At 37.2% G+C, this 12,481-nt stretch overlaps 1 protein-coding gene across 2 annotated transcripts in view; it reads left to right on the top strand.

Moving 5' to 3' along the window:
• The first annotated feature begins 10,020 nt into the window (after window positions 1–10,020).
• The window catches only part of RXFP1 (relaxin family peptide receptor 1), a 45,908-nt gene continuing 43,447 nt past the window's right edge, over window positions 10,021–12,481 (top strand). For both annotated transcript variants that reach the window (XM_061373473.1, XM_061373464.1), the window contains exon 1: window positions 10,021–10,376. In XM_061373473.1, coding sequence (XP_061229457.1) covers window positions 10,328–10,376 — 49 coding nt within the window. In that variant the 5' untranslated portion in view covers window positions 10,021–10,327. The remainder of the gene's footprint in view (window positions 10,377–12,481) is intronic.

Below are 12,481 nucleotides of genomic sequence, written 5' to 3'. Positions count from 1 at the left end.
CATTACTATCTTGTACATGCACACAAAGTCCAGGCACAAGTTCCTAGAATTTGCAACAATTACCAAGAAGAGCCTTTAAAACTGTATTTAATGTTTGACAATCCAGTCCCTCACTCATGTGTAAGAATTTTGATGATATAATACTTTATTTCCTTTATCCAAGGTTGATATTAATAAAAATACTCAAATTTCCCAATCCAAGGCTTATTGCATTTGAGATGTTTCAGAAAGTATTTGTAAAGTTATACACTTAGAGCGTAGAGAACTATTTCCAAAATTAAAAATGAAGTGATAAGTGTGAGCCAGACAGTAAGATGGGACTGACTGGCATCCAATAGCAGTGCATTTCTAGAACAGTATCATGGTGTCTTAGGCTGTTTCCTTTCAAAGTAATAAGCTTCATGAGGCTGCAAGATGATTGAACTTAAGTCAACTGGCATCCCCAGCTTCAACAGAGAGGTATTATTATTAGCAGCAAAGAAAACGCCATAACAATTTGTGGTTTATAGAGGGCCATTTCCAAGTGCTGCCTGCATTCCTAGAATCAGATAATAGATAAGATTATCAGTGTAACGCTGGCAGATGTCTCAGAAAAGGATTTCTCTATCTGTGCTGAAAAATAGAATCATTCATTCCTACTGGTCAGCTGCTCACGATGAGGAGAAGAAACTCCTTAAAGTGTCATCGTTATTCTTACCACTTTCAAACTTTGTTGTGTTGTCCATTCCATGCAAGATTTTTTTTTTTAATCAGTTATTATGACCACTGGAAAAAGAGACCAAAGCATTAAACTAAATGCAGGCCAGAATATAGGGAAAAATAATGACATTGATCAGACCTTGGAAAAATATGGAATATTGCATATTATTCTGAAAATTAACTTCCACATTTAATAATTTTTTATTTGTTTTTTAACCTCTTCTGTTCTGTAAAGAAGTAGAATAAAGGAACAATTTTATAGCCAAGGTCATGTAGGAATGAGTTAATCATCACATAAGAACTACTTAAAGCCTTTCTCTCAGAAACCTTTCTTTTGGCAAGTGAAAAGGTGTTATTCTCTTCTCTTTGTTGTTTTTATGTTGTTCTGAAATATAATTGTTATTGGCTTAGATATTTTTGTAATTAAAGAACAGTATGAAGTATGTTCTGCAACATTCTCAGCCATGAAAGAAGCAACTATTGATATTCAGGGGCTGTGCTCATGCTTCTTAAACATGCTCTAATAACCATACTTAAAGAGAAATCTTCATCTGGATCAGCAGTTACTAATAAGAAACTGATTTGCAGCCTTCTGATGCAGGTAAAAAAAAAAATGAGCAAAGTCAATGCAAACATATTGTGCTGCTTATCTCAGGAAGTTTACCACTGACTTGGTACCTAGGCATGGTGTGTACTCCACACAGAAAACAGAGTGACGGTATTGGGGCAGTGCACAGGGGTGCAGTGTATTGCCCTTGTATTTCCCAGCCTCCAGAACTGCTGGACAAGGTGTGTGGGGGCATGCAACCCTGCCTAGACCTTCTGGAGACCACTGATGGTCGTGTTGCCTTTGACTTTACTAATCAACTGCTGACATTATCAGGCTCCACAGCAAGCTGAGTGCCTGCTGGGTAAAGGATTTGTGCTGAAAGCAAATGCCCAGGCCCTGACCAGGCCATGCTAACTGACCAGGACACATGAAACTGCTGGACACAAGATGAGAAACTGTTGGTTGCTCTCTCCAGTCTCAGGACAGGACGGTCTGTAAGGCACTTCATTCTCCTCAGCATTTCCCAATGGCCACATCAGGAGGGTCCCTGCCTTAGGGGATGCCATTTTTACCCGCTATAATTTCCCCAAGTCTTTCACATAGCTGTGAAGTCCAAAAGTTGCAGTGGCAAAAAGTTTGGCACCATAATTCTTCTACAGTGATTATAGGGATATATCATCAGCTATGACAAAATGTATCAATTTTTGTTGATAAAATGGAGACAGAAGCCTGCATGACAGCCAAAGATGCTGCTTTAAGTTAAGTAGACTCACTTAAACCAGCTTTACGTTAACCAGGATAAGTATTGCTGCACTGTGGCGTTGGGAAGACATCCCAAAACCCTGACTAGTTTTGCGCTTCAAAGTATAACTGTTGTCAGTCGCAGCATTACTAAAATCTAGATGACTTTTAAACAGGTACATGTTTGTGTGGATTCCCAGCACATTTTTAGATCACAGATTACAAATACTTATTTAAAAGGTGCTAATTTCCAACCTTGTCCTGGAAGGACGTCAACGTACCTTTAGCTCTGCTGAATGTCGATGGTCCTTACACTGAATGTCTTCTGCCTAGGTTTTTAGATTTATACCCTATATTACTGGAATTCAGTTTTTTATTCTCAGACTATTTCAGCACACAGTTATTGATTTATCTTTTATAACAAAATAATTAATTTTTTTATATATCGATAAATACAGCTCTGTAGCAAGCCAACACTACAACCAAGGCATCTAAATGATGCCTGAATAAAGCATGCATAGATCAGAAATACAATAATTGCTGTTGCTTAGAATTCTACCCATCAGATCCTATTGAATTTTCCTAACATTTGGGGCAATTTTTGTAATTGTCATAAACAGAATAATATCTGTTAATCTGTATTTCCTCAGAGGTTTGAAGATCAAAGCAAATGGGTAGAAATGTAGATAATGAAAAAATCTACATTAAATTATGTGAGATCAAAACCTGGAAAAAATTACCATATCTTATTTTTAAACAAGCAACGAGGGCTGAAGCTAAAAAGGGCATCCGATTGTTGAAATAATATAGCATCTATACCAGTAAAATTCACTGCTAAATTGTGTCTTCCAGACCACAGGATTCAGTTTATTATCTTCAGGTTAAAGCACCTCTAAGTTTCATTTCACTTCAACAGGCTCTAAAAACGAGATTCGTCTGCCTGAGCCTTCTGAAGACTTGATTTCAGAGCACACCCATATACCAATACAGAAGCAGTCTCCAGACAAAGCATAATGATTGCCCCTGCTGTTTCTTTAGCATAAGTGTGTGTCAGCACCAAGCAGTACTGATTGTATTGCCTCCTTTCATGTCATAGCCCAGTGTTTAAAGCTTTTGAGCAGAATGTGGAAGATTTCATTCCATTTTCTCGTACCTTACAGGGGCACACAAGGGATCAAGAAGAAGAGAATGAACAGTTTCTTTTACTGGAGCTACATTCCTGAACAAAAAGTAATCTGAGATTGAGCCAGAGAGAGCACAAGATACAGCACACCACTGCAATGCTAGTGGTTCGAGCACTTGCCTAGGATTTTTGTCTTATTATTCCTACAACAATGATATTTGCTAGAATGAACATGGAGATGATCCTGGGATAAAATACAGAAACAGCCTAAATGTTTTTTTAGAGTTACCTCACAATCTGTTAAGATTATACTGAATATTCTTAATGGTATTAGTACATTCAAGATCATGAGGAAAAAATATGAAATGGAAAAGAAAATTTTTATAATGTTAGCCAAACACTGGGGAAAAAAGCCCAAATATTTTTACTTGAAATGTTGATTTTTTTTTTTAAACTTAGAAAGCCTTAAAAAACTTGTAGACTTGGCAATTTCAGCTGTATTTTAAAATCAGAAAAATGAGTAAAGCTGAAGATCCTAAATTCCTATGGCTTCACCATGCAGTCTGCACAGTCACTTTGAAAATGTTTTCTCTACTTGTATCACTCCCAGTGCTATAGAACTGCATGATTAATATTGAAATCAATTCCTCGTTTTAGTTCAAGCTGCTCATAGAAAGGCTGATTTATTTCATGCACAATTTAGTTGGAGGAAAGGAAGAAAAGCTTACCTAAATAAAAAAAAAAACACTGCTAATATAAGCTCCTTCACCACAGGCTATCAGCTGCTCCCAAAATTAAAATCTTTCCTAGCTCTGTCAAGCAATTTTCATTTTATGCTTCTCAAAAGCGGCAGTATTAGATGCAGATAAATGCTACATTTTCTTTGCTGATTGCATTAAATGTGTATCTGCATAAAAGAAGAAATCTAAATAGCCCCCGCAACAATGAACTCAAACCCCCAGTCAGTTTAGGTCCTGGATGGTTACTAACATTAGGAAAACGTTATTTCACTGGTCCCTTGTAATTATCTAGAGATGACCTTGGGATTTCTGAATTTCAAAGTTCCCTTCCATGCCTCCTGTTGTTTCATGTAGGCTATTGCAAAAATACAAAATTAGAATTGTGAATTAAGGTATTACAGAAAGGCACTGGATTGAAAATCATACCTGCTTCACAAAAGACAGGTACATTTTGCAGTTTATTTTCTGCACAACAGTGCAGTGGCAAACTGCAATTATGGATAGTCTATGAATAATATTTCAAATGCAGTCTTCTTTTCAGTGGTTCCTACTTTTGATAGTGTCTTCTCATATTATGCATTTGCGCTTTAATGAGCCCTGTTTCCTCATACTGTAACCCTCTTCCTTCTTGAGCCTGAGGGGGAATGTTTGGGATTTGGGTTTTTTTTTTTTTTCACTGTAGAATGTGTTTGTCCTACTGGCTGTTCCTTTTCTTGAATCTTAGTTGAACATTTCCTCAATGCAGTTTATACCTTGCAGGGAATGTTGTGGGTTCACATGTAAAGGCATGGATGAGTAAGCAAGCTGTGAGGAATCCAAGAGGCTCTTGGAGTATGTTGAGGATAATTTCTTAAGACAGCCCAACTGTATGACCATTCTGGTACCACACATCTATTTTTCTCTGACGTTGAAGTTGGCTTTGGTTATTCTCTAACACAAAAGTTCTCATAGCTGAGTTATCGAAACACCTTACATCCTCAAAACTTTACAAACTGCGTATTTTAAGAGTTGATTTTGTCAAAGTATGACTTAATTATCAATGATCATATGTTTGGTACCGTCTCATGTTAAAATGTATTGTTAGTGAGCATTTTAGGAACTTCACATCTTCCAGTATTGTATATTTAGCTATTCATATTTGGGAAGTTTGTCTTTTATTCTAGAAGCTTAGGTGCTGTAAACAAAAATTGCATTCCCAAAGACAGGAAAAATATAACATGGAAAAAGAGAATGTCATGCTGAAAAAAGAAGGATGTCATATACAATTCCTATGACATTCTCAAATGGTAAAGTAACTTACCAAAGTTATTAGAATGAAGTCTATAATCATACACAATCACAGAAACACCATTACAATCTTAATCAGTCAAAAGGCTGAAAATGGCTGATTAAGAAAATATATCATTGGCAAAGCTTATATGTTTGATTATTTCAAAAGAAATGCACTGTCTACATTCCAGCAGCAGCTTTGGGTCAGGCACACTGCTGAGCTTTGATCTGATTTAGTCAAAACACACAGCTGGAACAGACATCTGGAGAAAACCAGGGAAAATGAGGGATGCAGTGAGTTTGCTCTGACTGAGGGCCTTCCTCCACACCAACTATAGAAGGAGAGCTGGACAGGGTCACCAAAGCACAGCAGCAGAGAATATCTTTTGCATAAGCTCTTCAGTGAGCTCAGAGCTTTCTAGCTACTGCTGCATATTCACTATTGTCTGCAGTCAATCTAGTGTCCCATTTACAAACAACAGAAATCATGTAAGGAATGCTCAGTCATCCCTGAATCCTTCCTCTGCCTTCTTTTTTCCTGTGGAAAAGTGAATCTCATTGTTTGTGCTCCTCTCTATAGCTATAGCCACAAACCTAGCAAGGCAGTTAGTGTCTCTCTGCAGTTGAGGGCTGCCACTACAGCCAAACTTTGTGCAATTGCTTTAGATTAAAACAAGGTTGGCAGAACTGGTTTCTGTTTTGAGATGCTTGGTGGATATACGTATGCACTGAAAAGAAAAATATCCTGTTCTATCCCTGTAATAAAGATCTTCAGGGGAGAACATTTAGCTCAGGTAGTTTTTCCCAGCAAAGTCTCTCCCCTCTCTCCAGGTGCAAATACTGGTAATCCCAGCTCAGCTGCATCTGTGCTGATAAAGAGGGTCTGGAGAGTGAAATGAGAAGTCAGGAGGCTCTGCAGCAAAGGTGCTTGTGCAGTAAGCCTGGCCTGTGGGGTTAGGTGTCTCAGGCTTTTCGAGTTTGGGGAGGTAAATCCTATTAAATCTGTGCAATGGAGGGGAGTAATCTTTATGAAAAGATAATGCCTTCTTACTGTACTGGTTGAATCACAGGTGTATGAGATAGAGAAAGGAACTGCAGTACAGTCTACTGTTTGGAAAGAGCTGCTGTAGGTGAAGTCTTGTCTTATCTTTCTGTGCTTAAGCTGCTTAGGTGTTCTTCCATTTTTATGAAGAGGTCCTTTAGTTTGCTCCAGACTCAGGAAACCTAGATGTAGGTGTTAAATAAGAAATAATCTCCAAGTGCAACAGTAAAATATAGGGCTCTTGTTCTTAGTTGTCCTGTCTGCAAAGGATAGTGATAGAGCTTTGAAAGCTGTGTAAATTAAATACAATTAAGGCAATTATGTTCTTTTGCACAGTTAAATCTTTTGGATTGTAGGACTGACACACATAATAGAGGATTTATGGTTTAAATGCTATGTTCTCAAGCTTTATCTGCAGATTAATTATTCACATTGCTATAATACAAAACCTAAATTTTGGTCCTCAAATGGCTAAAAAAGTCACAGATTTACTTCTTGGAGTGTCATTTCTAAATATAAACTATATAGTCCTCATGACTGGATGGCAGCATGGGTCTAGTTTTACTTTCAGTGCCTCATTCTGCACTTCTTGTGTTTCACTAGGGCAGCAAAACTGCTGACAGTCTAGTCAGCATTTTCAGGTGAAAATCTGTTTTGCTTAATGTGCAGCTCTTTGTTATAAAATCACCATTGGCATACCTACTGTCCTGTGGGTCTTTGATCTGACACATAACATAAAGATTCCTTGAAACTATTTTTAATTAAGCCAAGGGAAATTCCCACTTTAGGAAAGAACAGAAATGTCTTTGAGCACTCAGTACATGGAGCAGCATGGTAACGAGTAGAGTTTTTATGTATCTGCACCACATAGACTAAAACTTAGAGATGCCTTTGCTCACACCCATGCTAAATCTGCTTGAAGCTTATCAGCTGCAACATTAAGTATGCTAGAATCAGAGTTTAAGGTAAAATATCTGTTAACCTCCAAGGGAGTAGCTGTATTCTGTAGGTAAGTAAACTTTTTTCTTCAAATTGAAAAGGAATTCCAACATTTCTACAATAGCAGTAATTTACAGCTTAGTCTATGCTTATTCTTAATGGTGATGCATGAAACTATGGTTTGGTTACTTCTATGAATTTCTTTTTATTTATCACCTAATGTGAAACATAGGAAAAAAAACCACAAGATGCTAAAACTTCACTAACAACACTTGTGTGAAAGTGCATCACGATTGCCATTATTCAACTCTAAGCCCTGTGTAATCAATTCAATTTCTAACACTTTGTAACAGAAACACGAGATGATTCTTCTCAACAACATAATAGCCATAATTATTGGGATTTAGAAAACACTTCATTAATGTCATCTGTTAGTTTGCAGTGTGGGTGGCACAATGTTGGTTTAGTATTTGTGGGTGGGAGGTGTCCTCCACAGATCTGACAAGTAGGTACTTCTTAGGTACCCTTTAGTCCAGCGCCAGATAGCTGTGAAGACAGGAAATGAAATTGCGACTGTCTGTCAGTGACCCCTAAAGAAGTCAAATAGCACCTTTTTGATTGCAGTAAAGTCAGTTTAACTTGATTATTTCTTGAAAGTCAGAGGTAAACATTTGCATCATAACCCATACTACAGATTTCTGCAATGTTTTGGTGACTTCAACTGTAGAATTGCTGTAAGTAGAAATACAAGCAAGTGCCGAACATTCTAATGAAGTCAAGCGTCTTCTCAAAGTTATTTAAAACAAAGAGGTAACTCTGGTGTGTTATTTCTTTTCTGTGTAAGGAATTCCATATAAAGACTATTCTTTTCTTGAAAAGGGAGTTCTAAATCACCAAAATATCATGGGCTTTTATGTTTTAGGCAGGAAGAAAGTACATATTGTCTTTCTAATGCACAGAAGTGTTTCTTCCCAGAATAAAAATGCTTTCAAGTAAAGTAAGCCAAAACTATTTTTCAAAAGCTAGTAAAGTCCTGTTTAATGTTTTGTTCTAATAATGAACTTGCCTTTCCTCCTTTTTCTGCTCTGCATTCCAGAGTTCAGCAATGTGTGTTTGTAACTCTAGCTTCTTGGTTTAAACATATTACGCTGAGAGGATGAGCATGAAAGTGCTGCTGCTTCTTTATGTATTATTATGAATGTATAAGAAATTTAGAAGATCTCAGTGGAATTTCCATAGAGCAAGTGTTCGCAGCAAAATTAACTTTAATGAGTATCCTTGCTAAAGGTCCTTGAAAAAAGAGGAAGGCTGAAATGATAACTCCCATTGGGCCAGAGCTTCAGAAAATGTATGTGGGTGGCATGTACTGCATTTTGGGGTTTTTCTTGTTTACCCTGAGGTAGAAAATCTTTAGTTTTCATAGTGGGTCAGACTTCTTGAAGAAATAGGTTGTTTGGTTTATTATTATCAGATAAAGATAGCCTATTCCAACCACATATGTTGTTCCTACATATCATAAATAGAGGTGACTAAATCAGAAGCAGAAACCCACAGAGAAAACTACATTAAAAAAAAAAAACACAAAGTTTCTTTAAGACATCAGTTCTACCTCATCTTGTAGTAAAGAGGTAGAGCTTTTATTTTATTTTCCCTGAAAGTATATTTCTCTTATCCTTTACATTCTTGGTGCAGTTTCCTTTCCTACCTTAGAAGCCCTTTTCAGTTCGGGCATTAACCCTTAGGTGTTAGCTTAATTGTTGAATAGTTGTTTGAGGCAAGTGTGGTTTTACTTGATATGCTCCCCACCTTATAAAAAAAATCTTCTATAGGTCCCTAATCCATTCTGCCTGTAGGCTGCCTAGTTTTGGTGTTGGTACAATAGATGCCAATATACTTCTTGGGCTTCCATAGGTAAGAATCTTGTGGTTTAAGCCCTTCTGTATCTTTCATTCTTTTTACATTAGAAATCATGAGACTGCCAGTTCATATCTGTTTTATAGACAACTTTTCCATAGCAACAATGTGGACTTTACGTTTGACTATGATATAGATTTTTACCATTCTCTGAATTCATCATTTCATGTATGTGTCCATGCATGTACATATTTCCTTAGTCTGAGAGGCTTTCTTCCTTAGGTACCTGATGTAGCTGCTGACATGTTACCAATGCTCCCTGACCCTTATCATGCTGGCAAGCTGTTGAATCTATCAATCTTGTGTTTGATTGGCTTTTTGTTTAAAGAAAAAATATATCAAAATATCTGAAACTCTTTGAGGAGAGGTAAAATTAAGCTTCTTGTCTTGAGTTCATCTTAATTGGCCAACTCATTTTGAAATATTTCTTGCTTTGTGGATCAGTGTTAGACTTCACAGCATAAAAAAGATTTTTAACCATATGACTATATATGTGATGGAGTATACTATGATCTACTGTTAACAGTAAAGTCGAAGACCAGATAGGAATGTCTCAAAGTATTTAAATAAGGAGAAAATCTGTGAAAAATCTTATTCTCCTACTGTATATGTTTTGGAACATCCTCTTTTGCTCTTTCAGAATGATTTATTTAGCATTAGTATTGAAGAGTGATTAATATCTAAAAATAGTGATATATTCTTATTGGAAATAAGTTAAATTGTGCATTTTTCTGTATTTCAGTAAGTGATCAGAATGCTACAGAGAGCCTGTGTTTATAAATTTCACTCCCCCTTACTTGAGAAACCACCCTTTTTTATCTAAACTCTAGCGAATGTTTAGTTTCAAACACATTTGCTTAAATAAAACTGTACTTTTCAGGCCTCTCACAGTATTGAGACAAGGAGAAAGAAAGGGGGATAAGTGGGAGCAGAACGGACAGAATGAAGCATTGATGTCAGTTCTCTAGACCTGGCTGTGTTTTGTGCAGCAGCAGCTTTCCTTGGGGCAGATCTGTGTCCGCACACACAGACCAGCCTTTGCCTACTGCAGAGTAGACCCCATTCTGTAACAGAGAGCCTGAGGAGCCAGTGTGATCCAGGAAACTTCCGTATGTGTGTGCCAGAGAGGGGGAGAGAGGGAGACCTAGTGCAAAGGACAGTAAGGGAGGAAGGCAGGGGAGAGAAGGGAGTTTGCTTCATGCACTGCTGAAGGCTGTCAGAAGCAGACTGTTCGAGCGGCGCGCTGGCTAGTGTGTGATTTAAGGGACAACATTCACTGACTACATTCATTAAATTGCTGAAGGACAGATATGACATCCGAATGCTACTTCTGTATGTTCTTGCTTATTGGTACCAAGGGTAAGTGTACCTGGCTCTTTTTCCTGTTTTGAACATTGCAAAGCAGATAGCTGATAAACTTCATTTGTGGATCTTTTAAAAACTAGTATCTTAGTGTTATTTTACAGTTCTTCATGGCAATCATTCTTTGATCGAATCAAAGTGTAATGCAGTCTCTCAAGGTTACTAGCTATGTGTAGGGATTAGATTTATTTTTACTTAATGGTTTGAGAGTTACTATGAACAGTTATGAGCTGAAATTAAAAAATAGGAAACATTTTAAACATTGCATAAATACTTGCTGTAAATATTTAATGAAGGCACATATAGCACTGTCTCGTTTCAGATGCTGTGAAAGCCACATTTCAGACTCAGTTAGTAGTTTGCAGTGGTACTGTAGCTCTCAAAAAGTAGACTGTGGTCAGGTAGCAGGAATTTTACCCTCTGATTCGGCATGATAGACAGTACAGCTTGCAAGATGGAGACTGAACCGAATCTAAGTTTTCTTTTGGGTGGAAATCAATTCTGTGTGGTGGGAGCTACACCTGACCTTTTGCTTACTTTAGTAATGTTTTCTTCATTTCATCCGAGTACCCTGCTGTAAGTGCTGCTTTGGACTTGGGTAAAGCTGTCGCTGTGAAGCTGCTGATACTGATCTGTAGGTTGGAATTTCCTAATGGCTATAATTTTCTCTAGTTGTAATTTTATGTTAAAATTTGCCTCTTTTTGTGCAATATCAGTACAATAGTGAAATAGCTACCGTTTGCAATAACAAGTGTTTTGTTACACTAATAGGAATTCTGCTACCACCTTCTGTATTGAGCAGCAGCTTGTTCTCTCTCCTGCTTTTAAATTAAACATTTTTGGGTTTATGTGTGCTTACTCTGCTGCTTAACATAAATTTTGTAAGGGATATTGCCCTCCTGAGGAGTTTGGGAAATAGAGCTCCACTTACAGTTATTTTTACAGTTTCAAATCTTAGTTAAATCTGGGGAAAAACTCTAAGCAGTTCTATGATGTTTGGAGGAATATGTAATATGTGAGCTGCAAGCATAAAAAACAGTTATTAATTAATTTGGAATTAAGAAGGCTATGATAACGACATCTTCTCAAGCCTGTGAGCAAAGTCTGGCTTCATACACAGCCATGTTATCCATGAGCAATGATACAATATTTAAAGGTAGTACTTCAAGGTATGCAAAATAAAAGCTAAAAGATTTCAACAGATTAAGCCTTTCCTATTACTGTTTTTAAACCAAACCAGTAAAATCTTGAAACATTCATACAAGATGCACAAATCATTGTTGGTATAATTTCTACTGGGTTAAATTAATCTCAGCTGTGGAATTTATGAAACATATCAAAATACATTAAAGCATATTGCAAAATAGGATGGCAGATGAGGACTGTGAATGACTAAAGGCCTTCTAATATTACAGTTATGAAGGTCATTGCCTTTTTAGGTGTTCATTGGTTCAACACATGTAGCATGTTACAACATTTGCAAGAAAACCATATGGCTCATCTACATTGGTTAAAGAGAGAAGCAGTGCACTCACAGATTAAAGCACTGCCATGCCTGGAGTCTCTGCTGCCTACTAGCACTGTTTTCCCTTAGAAACAGTTCCTGTTTAGTGCCATTTCTCCTAACCTCAGTCAGTGCACAGTGCATAGCATCCCTGCCTTTCAGAGTTTTAGCCACCCATCTGAAGCATAACCACATCCCCAAGTTGGCTGATTTCATCTGCACAATCTATTTAACCTTTGTTCAAGTTTTTATACTAACTGATATTAAAACAAACACTCCTGGAGTAAGTATATTTGTACCTAGAAATTGGGTTTGTTGTTTACGGACTGCTAGAAGTTCAACTGCAGAGTTCTGTTGGGGGAGGTGGGGTGGTTTTGTTGTGGATTCTATTTTTACAACACTCGGATGCTCCTAATTCTTTAAAAATTAAAATGAGAAATACCTAGCATAAAAAAACTACTCTTGCCTGACCCATCCATACCCATCCAATCTACATCTGTCTGGTTTTCCGCTCACCAACTAAAGCTGCACAAAAATAACTTCAGTAGCTCTTTTATTTTACTGTCTTCCTTCAAATTCTTGATTAAATCTTTTTATA

This window comes from Neopsephotus bourkii, unplaced genomic scaffold (genome assembly GCF_033783945.1).
Source record: "Neopsephotus bourkii isolate Nb327-2 ecotype Australia unplaced genomic scaffold, CSIRO-AGI_Nbou_v1 NB_168, whole genome shotgun sequence".
NCBI lineage: Eukaryota > Metazoa > Chordata > Aves > Psittaciformes > Psittacidae > Neopsephotus > Neopsephotus bourkii.
The sequence above is the reverse complement of the archived record's forward strand: the minus strand, read 5'-3'. Positions and strand labels throughout refer to the sequence as shown.